Source organism: Columba livia, chromosome 10, assembly GCF_036013475.1.
Source record: "Columba livia isolate bColLiv1 breed racing homer chromosome 10, bColLiv1.pat.W.v2, whole genome shotgun sequence".
In the NCBI taxonomy this organism is placed as follows: domain Eukaryota; kingdom Metazoa; phylum Chordata; class Aves; order Columbiformes; family Columbidae; genus Columba; species Columba livia.
Genome location: NC_088611.1, coordinates 22,511,984 through 22,534,724, shown reverse-complemented (window position 1 = coordinate 22,534,724; position 22,741 = coordinate 22,511,984). Strand labels below are relative to the sequence as shown.

Below are 22,741 nucleotides of genomic sequence, written 5' to 3'. Positions count from 1 at the left end.
CCTCGAGTAACAACATGGGTTCCTCTTCGAAAAATACAAGTTAAGCTATTAATTAATTTTTTAAAAGGAACAATGTTAATGCCACAGGAAAAAAGGAAACACACTTCATTCCCTACACAATTTCATTGTACATTTTGAAAAGTGCAGCAATAGATCTATGCACTGTTGTCACTTTTTTGTTCGTTTTTTATCTTACAAGCAGGCCAAGTTTCCAAAGTATTTTAAATACGTATCAGATTGCGTTTCCAGGAATACTGTAGCACAGAGCAAATACTCCACTCGCTATATAAAGTGCTGCAGAAAGCAGCTGTGTGCTGAGGCCGGGAAACCAACCAGGTAACGTTTCCAAGCAGCTTCAGCTTATGCTGCTTTTCCTGTGTGATTCCTCTCCCCTAACCTGTCTGTTCCAGTCACTGTATCTTAGTTATAGAGGAAAACACTGTAAGCAATAGTGTCTTTTGGACAGGATATTTTTACCCTTAGCATATAAAAATTATGTTTGCTTTATAGCTCCAGCTTTAGAAATAATTCCATGCCATTCAAGTCAGGAGAAATATTTTCTCTGGATCTGGCTTCAACTAAATACAGAGGCTGTGAAATGTGTTTAACTTCTCCCTGTGTTTTCAGGTTTGACACCTTGCCTCGGGAAGAGAATCATGTTTCTCAGAAGTGCTCTGCTGGGAATTCTGCTTTCCAGCAGCCTCTGGACAGAACCTTCTCTGGCTGGCTCCAGCTTTTTAAGCCCTGAATATAAAAAGCTACAGGTAGAGAGATTCAGAACAACGCTTTCTCAGGATTATTCTCTTCTATAAGGCCTTAAAACCAATATTCTTTACAGCATTCAGAGGAGCTTTTAGAAGATACATTTTCTGAAAGAGGAGGGACTTAGTCCAGAGAACTTCTTTAGCAAACCATTAGCTTTGTGTTCCTGCTATGAGAATACGTATCTAATCTCATTCATGAAGAATTAATAATCTGAAAACAACAACAAAAGGGTGATTGAAGAGAAAGCATTCATTTAAGTAATTTGTTGGCATCTTCTTTGGAAATTAACTGAAAAGCGCTGCTTCTTCAACGAACCCTTAAACAAAATACCTATTGAAGTGAATGCAGCGACAGGAGTACAATCGCTATAGACCTACGTATCATACATACAAATTGTGTGACGCCTTCAGCTAATTTGCTGCATCTGTGTTAATTATAGGTTCTAATTTTCCCACTGCAGACTAGTTTGATTATGGAAAGAATATATACATATTATTTTGCTTGCTTTCTAGCAACAAAATGACCCAAAAAAACCCTCCGCACAATTACATCGTCGAGGAACGGAAGGCTTTTGGGATCCAGATGAAGCAGAGGCAGAAGACGACAGAAACAGTATTGAAATTAAGGTTTGTATTTATTCTTCTTGCTTACAAGTTTACGGGGTGGGGCTGGGTAACACAATTTCAGTCACAGGAGGCAGTACTATAATAATATTGAACTTGAAACACAAATAAGAAAGGGCACATGAGAACTGCCAGCACTGATAGCATGTAATGATTTAAAATGAGCTGCGGTGATCCAGATCACAATCTCTTATTTAGGATTCACCTACATTTCAGAAGTAACACACAATAATGCGGGATTTTGTAAAGCTTTCTTTCCTCCAGTTCATTGTGCAGTTTGGTCTGTAGTAACTGTACATCGCATTTCTGAGATTTTGATTACATCTCAGCACTTGTAAGTGAATAGATGGAGTAATTTTTTATACCTCTTGCTTATCATCAATCGCATAAATAAAATGAACTTGCAGTGTCCTTGTCCAGAACTTGGCTGTTAAACTCAGTCCTTTAATGTTTTTATAGTTTAATGTTCCCTTTGAAATCGGTGTCAGGATAACAGAAGAAGAGTATCAAGAATACAGACAAGTGCTGGAGAAGATGCTAGGGGACACGCTTGGAGCGAGTGCTCAAGGTACTGCCTGCCAACTCATAATAGCAGAGCTTTTACAAACAAACCAACCCCACGAAAACACCAAACCAACACACACAAGTCAAACCACCAACCCCACAAACCAAACAACTTCTGTCATCTGATTTGTCACGCAAGACATCCAGAGCAGCCTTTCCGGAGTGACTGGGACTAAGTTACCACCAAGAGAACCACTAACGTGTCTGATGCTCAGAAACTGCTAGCTGAACTTCGAAGAATCCCGTTAAAGTATATTAGGCAGAAGGGGAAGGCTTCCTTTCCTTAACCTACCAATCTTTTCCACCCCCTGCCCTCAAATCCCAGCATTTTCTTGTTTTCTCAGCTAAGACCTTACCGATTTTCATGGTAAAACGTATTAAAAGCACGATTGTACCTAAGTCAGCACTAGCAGCAGCACTGCCAGCTGATAACCAGCTCCCAGCACGAGCCGTCTTGTTCTCCCTGCCCAGCCTGCCATACTCCACCCGCACTCACCCGTGTTAAGCTGAGCTTTAGGAATCTGCTGGTGGAATGTCTATGTCAGTCTTATACCTGCATTACACATTCCCACTACTCACTGCTTCATTCTTCCACTTTCCCCCTGCTTTTCAGGCTCCTAGGACTTCCCAAAGCTCCTCTCTCCCTTCTGCGAACTCCTCCTGAAGGGCTGCTCCTGGGGCCACTGCACAAATACGACAGTCACAAGCCACCTTCTGCCTTTGGCTGAGCACTTGTGGGACTTTCAGACAGATTATCAAACCAGGATTTTCAGAAAAGTATTAAGACTCTCAAAATAATCTTTATCTTTTCCCTCTTCAGCAACTCAGATGAAAAACTGAGGCAAGACGGAGGACAACACAGCACTAGATGGCCTGATTTGGTTTAAATTTAACTCAAAATGAAATTACTGATCACAACTCTGAAGAAGAAGGAACTACGTGAACCTAAGCCGTTTGCCATGACAGACTTTGGGATGGATTATCTTTTAAGGAAAAATACAAGACCTAGAGCCCGAAGTAATAAAGGGCAAGGTTTAATCACAGGCTGACAAGTAGGCTTATTTTCTTCTCTCTTTTCCTTAGCAAATAGAGTGATTATTCTAAAGGACGTGTTTGAAGGCCATATGAATCCTTTCTAAAACTGGTGGAAACCTCTTCTTACACATCTATAATAGAGAATAAAGCTTATGCTGAAACTGCAATTACTTGTGGAGTTGTTTTTTGTTTAATTTATAAACCAGTGTGCTCCAACACAGTACATGTTATTTTCTGTATGCCAGCCCACATGGACATCTGAACATTTCCTAGTATTTCCTCCTGAAAACATTCTATAAAGTACTCTTTAACAGAAGAATGTGATACGTGTAGATACAACTGGATTTTTGTTAGATGCCTTCTCTTTTCCTGTCACAGAATTAATCACCTAAATGAAGTGATCCCTTTTGATGCCACTTGCGCTATCTTGTGCTATCCTCCATCAAAAGGCAAATGAGAATTAGAAGTGAAGGGGGAAACAGATTAAAAAGGAGCAAACAATTCTTAGAGGACTAGTCCAGGATAAGGATGTGGTCACGTACTTTTTGAAACCTGCGGAAGTGCTATGAGGAGTCAGAAAGAGCACTGAAGTAGCATTTATTAGACTGATCTCTAATCATCACTTCCATAACAGAACTACTGCTTGTGTTATTTTTATATTTTATGTTTTCCAAGCATATTCCACAGAAACAGACAGACAATAAGCTGCCCAGCAGCACAGGAAGAAAACTGTCAGGTAGAGACACTGCACAAAGCTTTTCTTAAAACAAGCAGCGCTGTGGCTAGGATTAGTGCCTTGAGAACTGTGCCAGAGCTGTGCAGGATCCAGCCTGTTCACCGAGAAGGAAGAATACAGCAAAGCTGCTCTACAGAGCAATAGCGAGGCACAGGCTACCATGTTGTGTTGCTTATCCAGCCTAGTGAGCAGAACATTCTAAGGTTGTCTTCAAACAAACAAACAAAACCACAACATAAAAATCCCCAACAACGTTTCTTGGTCATCTAGAGAAAAAACTTGGGACCTAAAAATGTGTGCACTATTTTCTCCTTTGCAAATCCGACATCAGCCTCAAGAGGGGAGTATAACCCCATAGCGCACATGTGATTCTCCTGGGCACTGCTCATGCGGTACCACCCGCCCCGGGCAGAAAAATGAAATAGCCCATGTTACCCCTACAATATCTGCTCTAGGATTTTTCCAAAAGAACTATACAATCAATTTCAAAATATAAGCTAGATCTCTACCCTCTGAAACAGTAATTTCGAAACCGGCATTCTTGTTATTTCTGAGCAACAACATTGAAGTAAAACACATTTAACAGGAGCTGGGTAATTACCTGGGTATTCACTACAGCTGGTTGTCCTAACCCAAGTACTGCATGTAACAAATGCCAAGGACCTGACAGAGCCAAGGTGCAAGAAATTATTTAACAACAACAAAATGCAAATCAAAAGCTAAAGTAAAAGCTTTTTTTTCTGCCAACTCAGATCCAATTTCTATTCACTTGGTACTCATTTTTCAATATTTCAAGCATTTCACCACACTCTTCTTTCTCCTCAGATTTCAGCAACCAAAAGGAATTGATTCCTGCAGAATTAAACAGCAAAACAGCCCCTACACCAATATTCCTGCATGCACCAGTAACAGCCTGACAAAGCACTCTCACACAACCTGGGGCCGCCCACGCAGGTACAGCCTTGCCTGTGTCTCTAGACATTATTCGGACGGGAGGGTGGCAGAGGAGGAGGAAAGGGAAGAGCACGCTCCTGTGTTAGCCCCAAGTCACCCACCCGACCTCCCTAACCAGAAGCTATTTTGGAATCGGGCACCATTCCAGTATTACTTAAGTGCCCACAGTTAAGAGTTTTTTTTCATGCTTCAGCTGAAAATACTTATTTCTTTGTGGTTTGTTCTTACTAATAATTTGAGATAACACATTAGGAAAAGGTAAATGGAGCCACCATGGGACTCGCCTTCAGCTTTAATCAAACTCCCTACATTGAAGGGGATGCAGTATTACTTCTGTTTTCCAAAACTCTTCAGAAAAGTAAAAGTTGTATTCTTCCATGAAGTTGAGATGACTACTCAGTTGTGAACATGAAATAAGGTATCTAATTAAGCTATAATCAATCCAGTTCCTATGAAAACAAAAAATAACATAATAAAGAAATAACAATCAAGAGTCCCTCAAAATAAAGTCATTATAAAATCCTAGCTGCTTAATTGTTTAATTCGTTATAGATTAAGGAAGTAAAAAATATCCAGTCACTTCAACTGTAATAGTTCCCCAATCTAAAGAATAACCTAATGCTTTTCTTTCTTTTCCTGTAGTAATACATCACTAGACTGGGCTTTACAAAGCCAGGAAACTCCTAAAGTAAGAAAGAGACTAACGACATTTCACCTTCTTCATTTGAAATTTTGCAAAAATACTCTAATGATTCAGATCCCCAAGATATTTCAACACATCCATTCAGTGAAGACATACTCACCACCCCCTTTGGGTTTTTTCAGTTCATCCACAAATGCAGACTTCAGCGAGGCTCTTCAGTGACCACGCTTCAACAGGCCGCAGGAGCCTTCAGAGGCGCTCCGAACAACCCGGCAGCCGCAGGGTCCTTCGCCTCCTCGTCGTGTCTGTCTGTCTGTCTGAACACACTTGCAAGTGTCAGCCTTGTTCAAGTCCTGGAAGGACACCGGCGCTTCTTGAGGTGCAGCCTGGCCGACGAGACTGCCCTCCACACCGCGGACACCAGCCTGCGCCCGGCCTGCTGTGGAGAGACGAACGCCTGGCCTGCTGCGGATGGACAAACACCTCACCTACTGCAGACAGGCGGCCACCACGCCTGCTGCGGATGGACAGACACCTCACCTACTGCAGACAGGCGGACACCACGCCTGCTGCGGATGGACAGACACCTCACCTACTGCAGACAGGCGGACACCACGCCTGCTGCGGATGGACAGACAGCTTGCCTGCTGCAGACAGATGGATGCCTGGCCTGCTGCGGATGGACAGACACCTCGCCTAGCATGCTGCAGATGCCGGGCCTGCTGCAGACAGACAGACAGACAGACAGACATCTCTCATGGTGCAGACGGACAGACACCTCTCCTGCTGCACGCACTTCCTCAGGCCCTGCCCCTATTGACCTTCCCGACAAGATGGCACACCCTAAGGGTCATCACAACGGGTCACTGCTGCTTTATTTTCTTCTTCCTGTTACCTCCAACCTCTTGATCTCCCAAGCCGCACTTATTTTCTGTTCTTCGCATGATACTTCCCTCACCACACTCACGTTCATTTCAGCCCTGCGCCCCTCACGCCACCGCGCACCCTCCAACGACAGCCCCGCCCCCGAAGGCGGGACATTGGGACCAGCCCTGGCGCCGATTGGGCGACTTCCAGCCGCCGTTAGCGCCGATTGGCTGGGCCGGGCAGGGCGGTAAGGGCGGGAAAGACGCGCGGCCCCGCCGCTTGCTCCCCTCAGCCCCGCCACGGCGCCGCCACCGAGCCCAGCGCGTCGTACCGGGGCTGCTCGCAGGTAAAGGGCCAGCGGCAGCAGGACGGGCAGAAAGCCGCTGTCGGGGGCTGTGGTACGCGGGACGCCGGCGGGCTCTGGGCTCGGCCCCACCGGCTCTGGGCTGTGAGGGCGTGGCCTCCAGCCCCTGCCCTGAGGAGGGAAGCGTGGAGAAGGCCCTTGAGGAGCAAACTGGGCCATCCTGTGGGCTTTTGTGCTAGCTATTTTCTCAGCAGGCCAAGCTTTATTAATTAGAGGACTTAATGAGAGAAAAAGATATTTGTATCAGCTGGGAATGCTGCAAAAGGCACCTGGATTGTATTGTATGAATTAGTGTGGGTGAAAGACCTAAGTTTGGGCAAGGGTGTCACACAGAATGGTGCACAAAATACAAGCCACGCATTTGATCGTGTGCAGGCCGGTGTGCGGGGATGAGCTTGTCTTCAGTGTGAATTGTTGTTATTGACTTAGCGATGCAGTCACACTGTTTGCTTTTCTGCTGCTTTTTCCCTCTCTCAGCCTGTCGAACACCCTCTCAAACACGACAGCTTTACGCAGACCATGCTGCCGTTGTTTCCTCGGAATGGTGTTCTGCTGTAGGAATCATGTCTCAAAATACTTACCTGAGTTTTTCAGCTGCAGGTTCAGGTGGATCGCTGTGGTGTGGCTGGGCTGTCCCTCACACCCGCTGTGCGCAGCGACTGAAGGTGCAGTCCAGGCTTTCAGTTTAGGAAAACTTACCATTTGCTTTAAAAAATGGCAGCAACTATGTAAGAAATAGCATCAGGAAACATGATTCATCAAGTGTTAGGAAATGCATCTCTTACACCTCTGCCTGAAAGAACCCCACAAATCCAACACAACCTAGTAAATGGTGGAAGCTGTATATTTTGTAGCATGGACACTTCATTTTTAGATACAAAAATGTTTTAATGCAAAGGATAGACAAGGTGCAGTCAATAGATACAGAAAAAATGCTAGTTTGTTACATAGCAATTAGTAACCTCAAAAAACTGTGTAATGGAGCTTTCTTCACACTCTACATATTTCAATGCCTTCTTAGTTTTGCTAGTAGACATGATGCTTCCATGTTTGTATTTATTCACATTATTAGAATTGAACATACAAGAAAACATAAAATATGTCAATGAATTGATAATTCTTACCATTAATCAACAATACAGGATGATATTCAGCCTCTAGGTTTGAAAAGCACCTCTGGGAGGTGCTAATCTCCAAACTAGTTTTACTTGCATAGTTGTATAACGATTATTTAAAAAATCATTCTGTGCCCTCATTATAATATTCATGGATTTAAAAAAATCGGAGTTGTTCTTCATTTATGACAGAGCTACAATGTCTTCAGGATAAAGGATACTATAGATTGTGCATCGAAACAACAATAGATGTCAGTTACATCTCGGTAATCCTTGTAATTATTCATTTTAGGGTGGCATTTTTCTCTAGGGATGCCTCAAAGGAAAAAAAAATCAGCTATTTAACAGTGAATGAAGACTGGATTAACATGTTTGTACTAATAATTCCTAATTATTGTGTGCAAAGAGACTTTGAGCTGCTTCCCTGCTAACACAAATTTACCTAATAGGGCAGACTGAGACGCATTTTTCTGTGCCATAAATCATGCAAAAGCAGGTTTGCTCTGTTTTTTTTAATCACAAAGGTATTAGTAATTGGTAATGTATAAATATGCCAAGTTGAGATTAAACATACGTTCTACTGACTAGGCAAGATATGTAACAGAATACCATATTGCAAGACTACAGTGTCTTATATATGTTACGTTATATGTTTCTGTAACTCTACAAGACCATGTATTTCACCTCAGACCATTTAAAAACTAACATGGAACAAAGCAAAGAATAACAATTTGATGTTGTGACTAGGGGAGAACAGAACCTTTAAAGCGTTTTTATGAAACAGAGCTGTGTCTAAATTACGTTTCTCGATTGTAAAGACTTGTGTTCTCTGGGCTGTGTCTATGTGCATTTCTTCCTGGAGGGGACCCAAGGTATTTACCATGGATCTCCCAAAAATATATCCATGGAAAACAATAAATATTAAATTTTCAACACCATAAAGTATCTCAATTAAATCTCATGTAGAATTAAGCAATTATTGAGCAACCCGAATATACTCAATGTTTGTGGTGTCAGTACCAGTGTTTTCTTGGTTTCATTCTGGTAAAATAAACTTACTGACACTGACAAATATATAGACAGTATCCAAGGCACTTATAATTAAGGATTTTTACCAGGTTTTAGTGTAGAAATAAATTTGATAAATGTACAGATGATTCTAATACTCAAGTCTTTAGTTAAAATACTTTTACTTGCTCATAAGAGTACCTACGATGAATGAGGTACTGTGCAAATATAGAAGATATGAAGCTTTACTCAACCTTTGCATAAAGCTAGGAAAAAGATACCACTACACAATTCCAATGAAAAGAGTTGCATGTAAATTCATGTTTAAAAAACCATTTCCTGAAGTCCCTTGTGAATTCAGGCGTTTCTGTACAGCAGGGCCCGTGTCCCTGCTGAGGAGGCAGCAGTCACCTGTCTGGGAGCTGAGCCGCACCTTCTGCTGGTTCTTTCTGTTGATAACAAACCCGTATTTGCTTAGGCTGCAGGAGAGGGCAATATGCTAACAGTATCACAAATAACAAACAGTCCTAACAATAACAGTGCCGCTTGCTTAGAGGGGCTTTCACTTGATAATATGCCAGCATACAAGCTTCTATTTTTCCTTTGAGGAGCGCTCACCGAGGCTGACCCCGAGGCTGCTGGTGGTCAGCCAGGAGACACCAACCCGTGGTGAGCACGCTCCGGGAACAGCTCCACTGGTAGCTCACCTTTCACTGATTCTTTAACCCATTGCCAAAATAAATGTAATAAATTGGATTTCAAGTGACCTATGACAAAATTAAAGATATTTTAAATTAAAATCTTGTCCCTAATCCAAAATATACAAGTTACCGTGTGAAACACAATGAGAAACCTTAACAACATGTAAAGGACACTTAGAAAAAAATAACTTCCAAAAATACTCTTACAAAGAATGAAACACTGTCCTAGAGCTCTGACAGCAAAAGGTAAATGTTGGACTTCAAGGGATGTCATATGTACATATGGAGGAGAGCAGCTCATAGAGTAAACTAAAGTGGCTGAAATTCTTTCTTTCCAGCACATTCAGTGCCATTCAAACTGAGACTGAGTCATGCAGAACACATCTGAGAACTTCCAAAAGAATCCCCCTCTCCGGTAGAGCTGTGGGTTGGACCAAGATTCAATGGCTGGGATAGATTCATTTGAAAACTGAAACGTCCTCCAGGCTCTGGAGATTTCTGCCTGCTCGTGCACAATGGGAAACCACGAAGGGTGTTGCTCCCGGATCGCCGATCAGCGCTTGCCCTGTAACTGCTGGGACTGTGGTTTTAAGAAGACATCCATTCCATGTAAGTGCTTTCCGAAATACGCTGCAAAGGGATCAGAAATGATTTTGGCCATTGCTTGTGTTTGCCATAGCTTGTCACATTGCAGATGAAAAAGAAGAAGGCGTTTCTGCTTACAGGGCAGCATTGTGCTTTGATCTGCTTTGGAACAGAGATTTTCTGTTTCTTCTCAGTGTCATCACTTTTGCTTTCTTCAGCCAGGGGTAATGTTTCTGATCCAAAGCTGCTACTTAACCTTACATGAAAGGCACACTTTTACCATCTTTTAATGAAGAGAAAGTCCTTATTTCTTCTTCTGAGCTGGCCACTGCTAATAAATCCATCCAATTTATGATTCGAAAAGTTCAGAACTGTTTAATTTGTCTTCTTCATACAGCAAAATATTTTCCATGAGCTTCTTTTTTTTATCATTTATCTTTATTTTCCAAGATGTCTCTCTGGCTATTGCTGAAAAACAAAAAAGCCCAAATATTGAGAAAAAAAATCCATCTATTGTCGAAGGAACAGACAACTTTAAAATCAAAACCAGGCAAAACACAACAACAAAACCACAACAACAACAAAAAGAACTTTAAAAATATGCTAGAAAACCAGAAAACATTTTGTAGGTTTATTGGTAAAATCATAACCGAGGAGAAAAGATTTACTGAAATGTGTTTAGAAGTAGGAAAAAGAACCTAAGCAACTCCGGAGAAGAGAGAGATTAGTCGCTGCTGTGCTTTTCAATGTCCTGGGTGTGCCCTGCAGGTTTACCCAGACTTACCTTGTGAGGAGCACGAAGAGTCAAGCTGTGCGTTGGTTTGCTGCAAGGTGCTCGGTGCAGCAGCCGCCGCTGCCAAGACGTCCTCATGTGTGGCACATGCTGCATTCCTTTCCTGGAGTGCAGGTTTCTCCTGCTTGATCCTGTCATTGGAGGCTGCCGTGTTTTCGGAGTTGTTACAGCTGCTGCCAGGTAGCTCATCTGTAGATCTGTCTGAAGGGTTCCAGATAAAGCTGGCTGACTCATCGGACTCACAGGGGACCCTGGACAGCTGTCCGCAGTCCGTGTGGGGCGCCGGGGCCCCCAGCAGCGCCGTGCGCGGGGCGGCACTGCTCGGCACCGCTGCCTGCGTGCTGGCCCCTCTGCTCTCCCCTGCAGAAGGCGCGTCTGTGCTGACACTGGCCGTCTCGTCATCAGTTTCTTCTGGAGTGTTCATGGAGAAGCCAGAAATGCTGCTTCCACAGATGTAATGCTCTCTTAATTTATTTTCAGCCATTTCCATAATTTCAAGCACCTGTTTTTAACAACAAAATCTGTGAATGCAGAGTAATTCCCATAGACCTGCTTACACATGTTCTCCCACGTCAACACTCTCAAAAATAAGCAGGGCATGAAGGTTGTAGCTTTAGACCTTGCTGTCAAGAAGATTAAAGTCTTGCTCATGTATTTAAAATATTACCTCTGCTATGCCTGAATTCTTCTTTCTCAGACAAAAACAGATGGCCGAGGCAAAATCAACAGCAACCTCCTCCAGCAAGTGTCCTGCGTTCCTGTCTAGATATTTAGAGCATATTTCCTTGGCAGCCAGCTTTTCAACACTTTGGACTTTGGAGTACGAGCTTTCTTTCGCTGTTTGAATTTCATCAGCAATCATATCTTTCTGTTCAAAGGAAAGAGATGCATCAGTGAATACAAAATTAACACAAACATTTATTTCTATCTGAATCGGTCAGAATATGACTCTTGCCCTGTATTTGTTATTGTTGCTCCTTAATGGCTGGTTTATAGACCTAAAAGCTTTAAGAATCTCCATTCATGAAACTGACAGAAATGTTTGTTTTCAGAGGAGAGCAAAGGCCAAAGGTTTTCTCTGCATGTGCTGAACCTCAAATTCACTACAGCAGACCCAGCTCTTCAAGGCTTAGGCCCATTTATAAGAATGAAAAATAATCAGCACTGTATGTAGCAGCATTCTAGCACAGGACTTTTCAAACGTTTGTTAAAGGTGTCAGAAACCTCAGATCCTTTATTTTCTGAACCCATTTGAACATTGCTGAATTGCCTGGAAATAGTAAGTGAGGGTACTATTGTTTTCCCCTCAAAGGCTCCAACGGGACAGGGCAGAAGCTGCACGGCCCGGCAGGAGCACCGCGAGGCTGCCGTGCCCAACGTGGGGCTAATGGCCTGGCAGCTCTGGTTCCCCGTGAGAGGAGTCTGTGTGGTTCTAATCACAGCTTGGGCAAATTGGCTAGACTGGAAATTCCAGCCACCAGCGCAATACATACACGCCTGGTAAACAGGATGATGAGCAAGTGCAGTTGCCGCCTGCCCAGGTTTCCCCATTCGGTTTGGCTCATAACACCTCTTTCTGGCACATAGAAACATGCAGCAGCATTTCAGCACAAAGCCTTCTCTCTAAAAGAAGCACGTGTTTAAACACCAGTTATTCTGGAGTATCTCCTAATAGAATCGGGCCAGCACTCATGAATGTAGTAGATAAAACAGGAATATATAATATTCTGCTTCTATCTAAAGGCAGGTAGGCTATTGATGTTAATGGCACCAGGATATGGCTTCTAAATATCCCTTCTTCAGGATGTGTACAGCAGACTGCAAATACCAAACTGTATTTATATCAAATGCAAATTCATTTTATGACAGCAACTCCGTTCCCTTTTTTGGTATTCATTATTCCTGCTTTTTCTTACCAGATACATAGGGCGTCTTCCTTCGTCCAATGCCTTAATCCCTGTCAGTATCTCTGCTAAGACCTAGAAAGTATATTTGAAAGATAAATTTGTTCAGAATTAATTCCATTTTTTAATATGTGTTTTGTAACTAAAGAAATGCTGAACTGCCAGGGTATCTTGAAATTATAGTTCTACTTCAGATAGCTTAACAACACCAGATCTAGGCAATCCTCGTGACACGTCAGATCTGCCTGCAGAGCCAGCTCTATATTTTATAGTTAGGTGCAATTGCTCCTTACATCCAGTTTCCTGTGCAGAGGCACCAAAGACTGCAACAGCACATGGAGGAAAGGCAACGTACCACACCACAGCTGAATACATCAACTTTGGCTGTCAGCTGCCCGTGTCTGACAAAATCTTCAGGCAGGTAGGTCAGAGAAGCCTGCAGGACTTTGGTTTTCATCACAGCGCATTCTGATTTTTTATCAGCAGAATACAATCGCAGACCTGAATGTCCGAGCTTTGGTGTAAAGTTTTCATCCAGCAAGATATTTGAGCTGTGGTACAGAAAGACAAATAACAACATTGGTCAAGTAATTACTTGAACTTGAGGTAAAGAATTGCAGATTTACACCTTTAAAATTAAGTGCTGAAAGTTTCCAGCATTTGGCCTGCTGTGTGTGAATGAAAGGATAAAGACTGGTAGAAGGGGAGAGGGGGAAGGACAAGCACTCAAAAATGAATTTAAAAGAATACACTTCCATCATTTAGAAAAGACAAAGATTAAACATTAAAAAGGAAAACACCCCATAGAGCAAGAGACAGCAGAAGGATACTGCAAATGGATTCCAAAAGTGCATAAGCTTTCAGGCATTATTGTTAAAGAAATCCTGGAATTAACAGGTAACCAAACCCCTTACCTTTTGATATTCCCGTGAAGGATTCCAAAATTATGTAAATACTCTACAGCTCGGATGAGACCTATGGAAATGCTCATTCGCATCTCCCACGTCAGCGGAGCAGAGTCATCCTGCAAAGAAGGCATTTCATAAAATAAAAAGCTGTAAGGCATTGGAAGTTTTGAAAACCAGAATCTGAGTTTTAGTCCCAATCCAAACTCCTCCTGACCTAAATGTAAAGTTTGGTCCAAGGCAGAAGCTGATGATTTCTAGGCCGAGGAAGGAACCTGTTCTTATATACTGTGCTGAACACTTTTCCTGCCAGGACACAGTGAGATACGGATCCAGCAAGGACCACGCTTGTCCACAGCACCACGTCCTGGCGATCACCGAGGCCTCACGCTGCGTTTGCGCATTGCTTTTCTGATGTTCCTCTGCCCTACTGTCCTCTCCACAAATGCTCTTTCGGTCAGCATCAGCATCTCAAACTGCTCCCTCTTGAGCCCTCGTAAATCTTCATAGCACATTATGCCAATGAATATGATGATGGATTCTACAGAAACATATTCCCAAGTCCCATTAAATATTACGAGTAGACACACTTTGCAGATTCCTTATTACTTTAAAAAACTAAGGACTGCACAGCAGAAACTTCCTGTTGACTTGATCTGCTTTGCAGTAGGAAAACTGGAGGAGAGCTGCAGCCTTTTTGCTACTTGCAGCCAAGAGATTTGGGCACTTCTTTTTTTACGGTTTCTCAGAATTCAGAGATAAAGTTGCTTTTCATCCAGTAACAGGATGGGACTTGTAATCACAGATAGATAATAGACCCAGATTATTTGCTTACTCGACACTGAAGTTTGTTTTGCAGGGATCCATTAGGTAGGTACGGATATATCAGACAGTGCAGTCCAGTTTCTACTGAGAAACCCAGCAGCTGCAAAATGTTGACATGGCAGCACCTGCAGGCACAGATAACAAGGATTTGCAAATGAAAGAAGAGCAACACAGAAAAATACATTCCTGAGTTGGAATAAACTCCTCAATTGAAGGCACCTGAGCAGGACAGCAGGAGCAAGGAGAGGGGCGCTGAGCAGGCAGGGCATTCAGAGCCCCAGCAGACGTGGCTTCCCTGGCTCGGGACGGGCAGAGCGGCTGCGTGCGCTCAGCAGGGACCCGCAGCATCCCAGCTGCACAGCCCCCGCCCCAGCCAGCCCAGCGCCCAGCACACAGACACAGCCCTCCTGAACTGGACACACGGACAACAGCCCAGGCTGCGTGGGAAGCCAGCTGCTTACCGAAAGCAAATCTGTACTTCTGTGTGAAAGAATCTCTGGGTGGAATTTGGGCTTGTGCATTCCATCTGAAAAATGAAAACATGCAACAGAATGTCAACAGTAATGATGGAGATGTTGCATTTATACAGATCCTTTAGTCTCTAGATGACAAGCTACTTTAGAAAATAAGCAAGTATCACTGATGGTAACTTTGTGTCAAAGGCAACAATTAATTGAAAATTAGAACAAAAACCAATGTAAAGATACCTCTGATCCAGTCGTCACTGCAGGTAGCTACATTGCGAGCTACTCCATGGATAGAGTTAATAAAACTACTCACAGGAGTCCAATCTCTCTGGTATGTGTTTGCTAAATCTAGGTGTACTCACTGTACACCTTTTCCTTTTTGCCTCTCCTCTTGTGTAGCCATTCTGGTTCCTTGCCCAGACAATAGTAGACAACTGCTAATGCTCAAGAGATACTAATAACATACCCCTCCAAAGAAAAAGAAAAGGTGCAGTACTTGCCTCTTTCAGTCTTTTGATGACATACACTGTGTTGTTCCTCTGACCCTTGTAGATGTCCGCAAAAGTACCCTCACAAATCCTGCTCTTGTCGCTGAAGCCGTTGGTGGCAGCAGTGACTTCCCCGTGGGTCCACAGGAGACTCCCGCTGGGGAGATCCGTCCTTGTTTCCTGCTGAGGCGCAAAAGAGCTGCAAGGCTACACATTTGTAGAAGAGACAAGTTTAGATCTCAGGAAAATTCATTTGCTTTTTCCTTCTTTCAGGTGTCATATTTTCTTTTCCATGATTTAAGCAATCACTGTGATTGTTGAAAGAAATTGCAAAAGGTACTGTGCAACCACTCATTAGGCATTCCCTTTCTAATATCTGTCTTGATGAGTTTTGCTGATGTAAAGATTTTGCATAGTAAAAGAGACTTGAACACAGTCACCAATTTGCATTTCCACCTTTCCCAGAAAACAGACTTAGTTTTGTTTAAAACTCCACATATTTATATGGAGCGATGTCAGTTTAAGCTACAAAATACATTAATCTTTATGGCTTGGCCATATATTAAGAAACAACTGGCTCAGAAAGCAGGGTCCCTCATGGTGTGTTTATGTTCTGGTAGGAACTTCACATCTACTTCTGAAGCATCTGGCATTGGTTGCACAATATTTTTTGCTTCCAGTGTGGCAAGTCCTAATGCCAACAGTTATTACAGTTCCACTGTAACCTGCTCATGCAGCTTTCACAACCTTAATGTGCTCCAGACTTGAGACAACAAAACAACTCCCTCGAAACTCTGAAACAACTGCATTCTTTGTCACAACCTTCTCTTCTGGCTGGTACTCTTCAACCGTGTTATTTTGGAAGAGTTTAAAATCTAAAAACACAATCTTTAAAGCAAAACAAGACCTCAAACTAAATAAACCAAAGCAAACATGCTGGGGCAGCCCCGTGAAGAGAGCAGAGTGCACACGTGGATCTGAGCAGGGCTCTGGGAACCCCGGGACGGACCTGGCCAGACGATCATCTCCGAGACAAGAGAGCAACAGGAGGCTGTGCTGAAATCGTTAGGAGCAGGAGAAAACCTTGCCCAGTGCGATGGTTGGGCACTGGAACGGGCTCGGAGCAGTGACGGAACCTCCATCCTTGGAGATTTTAAACTGTCAGCCACACAGGACTCTGGGCAGCCTGACGTAAATTCGATACCAGTCCGGTTTGGAGCAGACACCACATTTCAGGCATAAAATCAAACTAAAAGAAGTGTGCCGTTCTGCCTGGGCAGTGGTGTATATTGTGCTGTCCTACCATCACACCAGAAACGGTACATCCTCTGTAAAACCTCTACAGGAAATTCCTTCCAAATTATTGCTGCTGTGGGCATGTTACCCATGCTGAGCTATGCAGTATGCAAGAGTGTTAATTTTTTCCTTCAGTGCTCCTTCACTGGCAAAGTGATGTAAACGGTAAGCAATCTAGCTGATGCATTAGTATTACATTCAGTCCAAACAAATAGTAATCAAGCCCCACTTTTTCACTAGATCTATATTTTATACAAATAGAGGGATAAACTTGAATTGAAAAAAGCACAGAATCACATAAAGACAATTTTCCTCACTGAATACTAAAGGGATTTACCTTCACACTTGATGAGACAGGAGGGTTTGACTGCAAGGATGTCAAAAGGTCTCTTGGGGGAGGTGGTGGAGAAGGGAGTGAATACAAGGCTCCTTCGGAAACAGCACCTGGAGCTGAAATAACAGTGTTGACAATACACACTATTTTTATAATCCCACAGCCCATGACTAATTATGAAGGCCTGGGGTATTTTGTTGAATTTCCTAACCAGGGATAAACTGTGATGAGCTCTCAAAATGTGAAATCCTGTGTGAAGATGGGGAGCTATTTTCCCAGTTCCTCTTTGCAAGATGACTGCACGGATCTCCCCAGCCCTGCTGGGGACACAGGGCTGTCCTCGTGTGGGGACACAGGGCTGTCCTGGTGTGGGGACACAGGGCTGTCCTGGTGTGGGGACACACGGCTGTCCTGGTGTGGGGACACACGGCTGTCCTGGTGTGGGGACACAGCGCTGTCCTGGTGTGGGGACACAGGGCTGTCCTGGTGTGGGGACACAGGGCTGTTCTGGTGTGGGGACACAGAGCTGTCCTGGTGTGGGGACACATTCTGCTGCTCAGATGCTCTCCTGGGGGTCCTGGGCTCGGCCCCCCGCCCGGACAGAGGGCTCTGCTGAAAGCCGATGGGGAGCAGTCTCATCCATACGGTCCTTTCAATGGCAAAGCAAATTCAGAACCTCTCGCTTTCCTTCCTACCTGTGGGTGACACTGCGGGATGTGAAGAGTCTGGTGACGGCACCACACTTATCTCTTTTTCCCTCTCTCTCGGTTTGTTTTCCGGGGCAGGTACAGGTGTGTTCTCCTGCTTAGGCGGCGCTACCGGCTCTTCTTTCTCAGAGCTGCTAATGCTGATGTTAGAGGCTGATGTCCCTTCAGAGGGAAGAAAGAGAAAAATTACCAGGGAAAACAGAGTCTGACTCTAATCAGTTATCAGAAAATAGTCCCAGCCAGGAAAACAGACTGTACGTTAACATGAACATTAAAATGAACACCCAAGCAATTTACTGTTAAATTGCCTGAACATTATTGGTATTTAAATTCAGACCACATCAGTGACATTAACTACTATTAAAAATGAATAAGTGTCACCTATGAATGCAGGTTTGAAAGAAAATAGGTCTTCAAACTGAAACTTAGAAAAATCACATGTTTCTTCATTACTGTCAGGATTCTATGAAATCCCAATTTTTACAGGTTTTAAAATTAGCTATTGAATGGGCTGCAGGACTTCAGGCAAAACCCATAGTCCCTCTGTTCTGCAGTTGTTTCCCCCTGTACATTAACCTCGAAGTCTCTCAAATTTGAATCACTTCCCTCTTTTGACCTATTTTTCAGGGTTTTTTCATGAATTTTGCAACTTCCTGCACATCAAACAGGTCACCACTGAAGCTGAAGAACTCACATAAGGAAAAAAAGATGATTATGGACATGCAGAAGTGGGACTAGAGTAACACAAGAGTTGATGGAGGGAGGTAGAACTCTCCTGGGAGTAACCTGCCAGCAGAACGTCTGCCCGTGTGTGCGGCTGGTGCCTTCACATCAGAACGAACAGAGCGGTGGTGATGGAAGGACCACTTCGTTTTCTGAAGCGCCCAACAGAACAAGCAATGGATTATCTGCATCTGCCCAAGAGGAATCGCCAGAGTAAGTATCTTAGATAGAGATAAAAAGCAGAAATTGAGGGTAAAGACTTCAAAGATTTGTCTAAACCTGAAAAGATCCTTCTAGAATTCACTTCTGCTTGTGAGTGAGCACACAGTGGAGTGCCCGTGTTGGGTTAATTCCAGAAAAATCAAACTCTTTCCACATGGCAGAACAACAAAATAACCCACACTTCAGCCACTTCCATGAACATGAAGGTTTGCTGTGGACCTCCATACAAAAGACAACTATAAGAAGGTTTTTAGAAAGATCATTTCATGGTAGTTTTGCCAATTATTGCATTTGAATTGATCTGTGACAAAAGTAAATATTGACCATCCAGAAACATGACTAAAAGTGAAGTTCAAAAAGTCTCAAAGGTGTTTTTGAGATAGCTGAAAACAAAAAGGTAACTCACAGAAGCCCGAAGCCAGCAGGCGGTCCCCACCTGTGCTGGAGGCTGAACCCGGCTGCGCGTTGCACAAGCTACAGCGGTATTTGCATTCCACTTAAAACCAGTCAGACAAACAGAAGGATGATTAATTTTTCTGCGCAGTGATGTTTGTCTGCGCTGTATATTTAATTTTAATGACAGTGTTGCTGGAGGCTGTTCTTGGATTGGAAGCCCGATTCTTTGCATTTTACGTAATCAGGGAGACAAATCTTACTTGGTTCTTGTGTAAGAATGTTGTGCGGGGCTTTCAAATTCTGCCTCTGAGGATCGCACCCAGAGCCATGTTGGGGTGACCAGAGACCGGCCCTGGGGCTCCCGGGGCTCGTCTGAGGCCCCCGCGCGGTGCTGTGCCTGTGCTGGGCCAGCAACGGCTCTGAAATCACATGCACGTCTCTTGGTGTGATTCACCCTGCAACGGGCTGAACTAATTCAGCCTGAAATCTGCTCATGGTCTGGGAAGAGAAGAGAAGAGAAGAGACCCTGCCTGGGGGGGAAAGCAACATCTTTTCAGTTGTGCTAACAAACGATTTTTCTAAGCTCTTTGAACTCAGCTTTTGCGAAAATGTCAGAATTAACCCACGTGGGAAAGAAGAGGCATCACGCCTAACTGAACAAACCGGCCTTTTCCATGACAGACAGAAATTACAGGGAAAGTTGTTGCTGCTATTGTGGAGCAGCAGAAACATTCAGTAATTTTTCTATCTCAGTTCTTATGTTTCTGAGAAGGAGAATGTGTTTTTTTTTAATGAAATCATGATGTATAAAGTGGGATTACAGAAATGTCAATGGGTTCTGTAAAGGAATACACTGCAATGAGCAGCTGCAAACAAAGGTGGGCCCCGGAGCACGCTCTGCCAGGGAAAGAACGCAAGGGCTGGAACTGATGGGAGTTAAGGTGTGGCAGGTTACACTGCCTTATCCGAGAACACCCGAAAACTGGGACCAGCTGTGTCTGACACCCAACAGGCACAGAGCACAAGTGTTTCCCATGGGGGCAGCCAGCCTCTGCTCCAGAGTATCCACTACAACACCATTATCAGGGATCCGGGCTTGTTGCCTTGGTGGCATCTAAATCAGATTTATTCAGTGTATAGGTTAAAAAAAACACAAAGAAACAAAAACCCCCAAACCAACAAACAAAAAAAAAAACCAAAACAAAACCATCAAGATTTTGTTTTCAGCCCACTCAGACTAGACCCTCCAAGTCACAGTCCCTGTGACTAAAGTAAGCGTTGGACCACTGCCATACAAATGGAAACAGACTTGAGTTCACTTTCCTGTAGCTTGGTTTGCTTTCCTGAGGAACGAGGAGTGAGAATTGTTACAGTCTCCGAAGCTGAGCGCTGAGAGTTAATTCAGTCACAGAGCGGATCTGCTGAATCAAAAGGCTGCGCAGGGGTGATGCCAGAACGGGCAAAACTGATTGCAGGCTTTTCTACTCTGAGTTTGTTGAAATTAGAGTATCAAGACAAAATGTCAGTGAAAAACAAGAGGGACCAGCGATTCCTCCTCTATGTCACCTCTTCGATCCCACCACAGATTTTATGTGACAGAGGAGGAAAGGAGAATCAGTGGAGGAACGCTGGACCCGGGCCCTGGCGCTGGCAGCGGAGCCCCCGGCCGGCGCCGCAGGCAGGGCAGGTACTCACAGTCCAGGATGACCTGGGCCGCCCGGTAGAGCTGCAGCCCCTGCAGCAGCTCCAGCAGCTGCGGCACCGTCGCCAGCCTCACTCCCCACCACCACATCAGCTCCCGCGTGATGCTGATCCCCGTCTTCTCCAGGCACTTGATTTTCCGTAGCTCTGTCTGATCAGTTATCACGTAGGAGGCTGGTGGGAGACAACCGATATTCCTGTTTACGGACTGCAAAACCAAACAAGTGCAAGCAGGGAAAGCTAAGGCATGGGCACACTTTGCTTTTTAGCTTGCACACTTTCAAAAGGAAGGATCACAATCAATCAGCTATGTGGCTACAAAGAAGATTCAGCTCCTAAAGTAAGATATTCCTTTTCTTCCTTTGACTATTCTGGAACAAATGTTGTTATATCAGAGACTCAAAAAGAAAACCCAGTCACACTTTTCAGCTTATTTTCCCCATAATCTCCCCTCACCTTAATAATTTGTACCAAAGTAAATTCAGACTAAATTCCTGGTGTGACTCTCCCAAAATAGGCAACAAAGTCAGTAGTGAGGCTGCGCTCCTGTCTGCTTTGCTAAATACCAATGTTATGGTGAGGCAAACAGTAACTGAGTCACCTGGGTGTTATTTACAGCCAGATAAACCTGTGGCTATTTTTAAAAGTGGGAGATACAGTGTTAAAGCTGACCCCATGATTTGTCCCGATTCCTGCGTGCGATGCAGGTTAGAACTGTTTGGACGGAAATGCAGAAAAAAAGAATTAAAATCTCAGGGAGTACATTTTCTGGGCCAGGACAGAGGAAAACAGGGGCAGTAGGTATGAGGGAATACACGTGGAGGAAAGAAAAAGTAGAAGATCTAAGCAGGCGTGAGGAATGCTGTGAAAACGGGCGAGCAGGCAGCAGAGGACAAAGCGCAAGCCGAGGGGAGCACACAAGCTGCGGAGAGCGAGGCGAGGGAGCCGGAGGGCCCCGGAACGCGGGGAACGCAGAACCCGGAATTCCACCTGCTCGTCAGCGGTTCCGCTCCGTCCCAAACCACAGCCACGCTGGGACTCCCTGTCTGGAGCAGGGCCCTGCTGAGCGCCGCCGGACGGCTCGGCCGGGCGCCCTGCCCGGGATGGCTGCGTACCTTGGCCGAGCCTCGTCCGAAACTCACCTAAACTTCACCTGAACCTTGTGCCCCTTGCCCGCCTGTCCTGGCCACACTGCCACCATGTGCCCCATCGCCACCCGCCGCCCCGGGGAGCGCCGGCCACTCACCAAACCGCATCCAGTCGTAGTCGCTGAGGCAGTCCATCTTGCGGCAGAAATCCTCCAGCACCCAGGCCGGCATGCTGTGCACGTACAGCACCGGGGCCGAGGCCCCGCGAGGGGCCAGGGGCGGCCGCTGCAGGGTCATGGCCTCGCAGTCCCGCTCCGGAGCGCCCTTTGTCCCCGCCGCGGCCATCAGCGGCGGCCACGCATGGTGCACGCCGAGGGCCGGGCTGCGGCTGCAGGCAGTGACGCCGGGCAGGCTCTGCCTCCGCCGCGCTCTGTGCGGGGCTGATTTTCTCCAAAGCTTCCTCTTCTCGGAGGGGCCGGCCCTGACAGCCTGTCCCCACCCCGGCAGCTCGCCGCCGTTCTGCGGAAAGAGCCCCGCGCTTCTTGGCAGGGTCAGCCCACACTCCGCTCTTCCTGCTCCGCCTGACGTCAAGCCCTGAATGCAAATCAGATTTTCCTCTCCATGAGCGCCTATTGCTCCAGCCAGGTTGCCACATTACAAGTGTCACACGATGGAGGTGAAAGGTGCTTTTCCTGCGTGTTACGCACAGCTGGTATTGCCGGCAGGCTGTGCAACAGCCGCTTCCAGACAAGGCCAGATGTGTGTGGGTCAGCGCGGTGCCGGCAGAGCCAGCGGTGCCGGCAGAGCCAGCGGTGCCAGCAGAGCCAGCGGTGCCGGCAGAGCCAGCGGTGCCCGCAGTGCCGGAGGTGCTGGCAGAGCCAGCGGTGCCGGCAGAGCCAGCGGTGCCCGCAGTGCCGGAGGTGCTGGCAGAG

General features: G+C 45.1%; 2 protein-coding genes across 4 annotated transcripts; one reads left to right on the top strand and one right to left on the bottom strand.

Moving 5' to 3' along the window:
- Positions 1–308: 308 nt before the first annotated feature.
- Positions 309–3,154, top strand: GHRL (ghrelin and obestatin prepropeptide). Of its 2 annotated transcripts, NM_001282813.1 has the most exon segments (5): positions 309–336; positions 628–764; positions 1,278–1,391; positions 1,848–1,956; positions 2,773–3,154. In NM_001282813.1, coding segments are annotated over 4 exon segments (351 nt in total). In that variant the 5' UTR covers positions 309–336; positions 628–656; the 3' UTR covers positions 2,793–3,154.
- Positions 3,155–7,377: 4,223 nt separating this feature from the next.
- Positions 7,378–22,384, bottom strand: IRAK2 (interleukin 1 receptor associated kinase 2). Of its 2 annotated transcripts, none has more exons than XM_065075837.1 (13): positions 21,968–22,384; positions 20,716–20,895; positions 17,668–17,841; positions 16,976–17,088; positions 15,355–15,549; positions 14,849–14,913; positions 14,398–14,512; positions 13,572–13,681; positions 13,013–13,208; positions 12,670–12,732; positions 11,421–11,621; positions 10,745–11,255; positions 7,378–10,428 (listed from the first exon to the last, which is right to left on the bottom strand). In XM_065075837.1, the coding sequence occupies exons 1-13, from the start codon at positions 22,152–22,154 to the stop codon at positions 10,310–10,312; spliced, it is 2,229 nt and encodes a 742-aa protein (XP_064931909.1). In that variant the 5' UTR covers positions 22,155–22,384; the 3' UTR covers positions 7,378–10,309. The 2 variants fall into 2 exon arrangements, with proteins under 2 accessions (XP_064931909.1, XP_064931908.1); XM_065075836.1 differs by having other exon boundaries at positions 15,355–15,522; positions 21,968–22,301.
- Between the last annotated feature and the right edge of the window lie 357 nt (positions 22,385–22,741).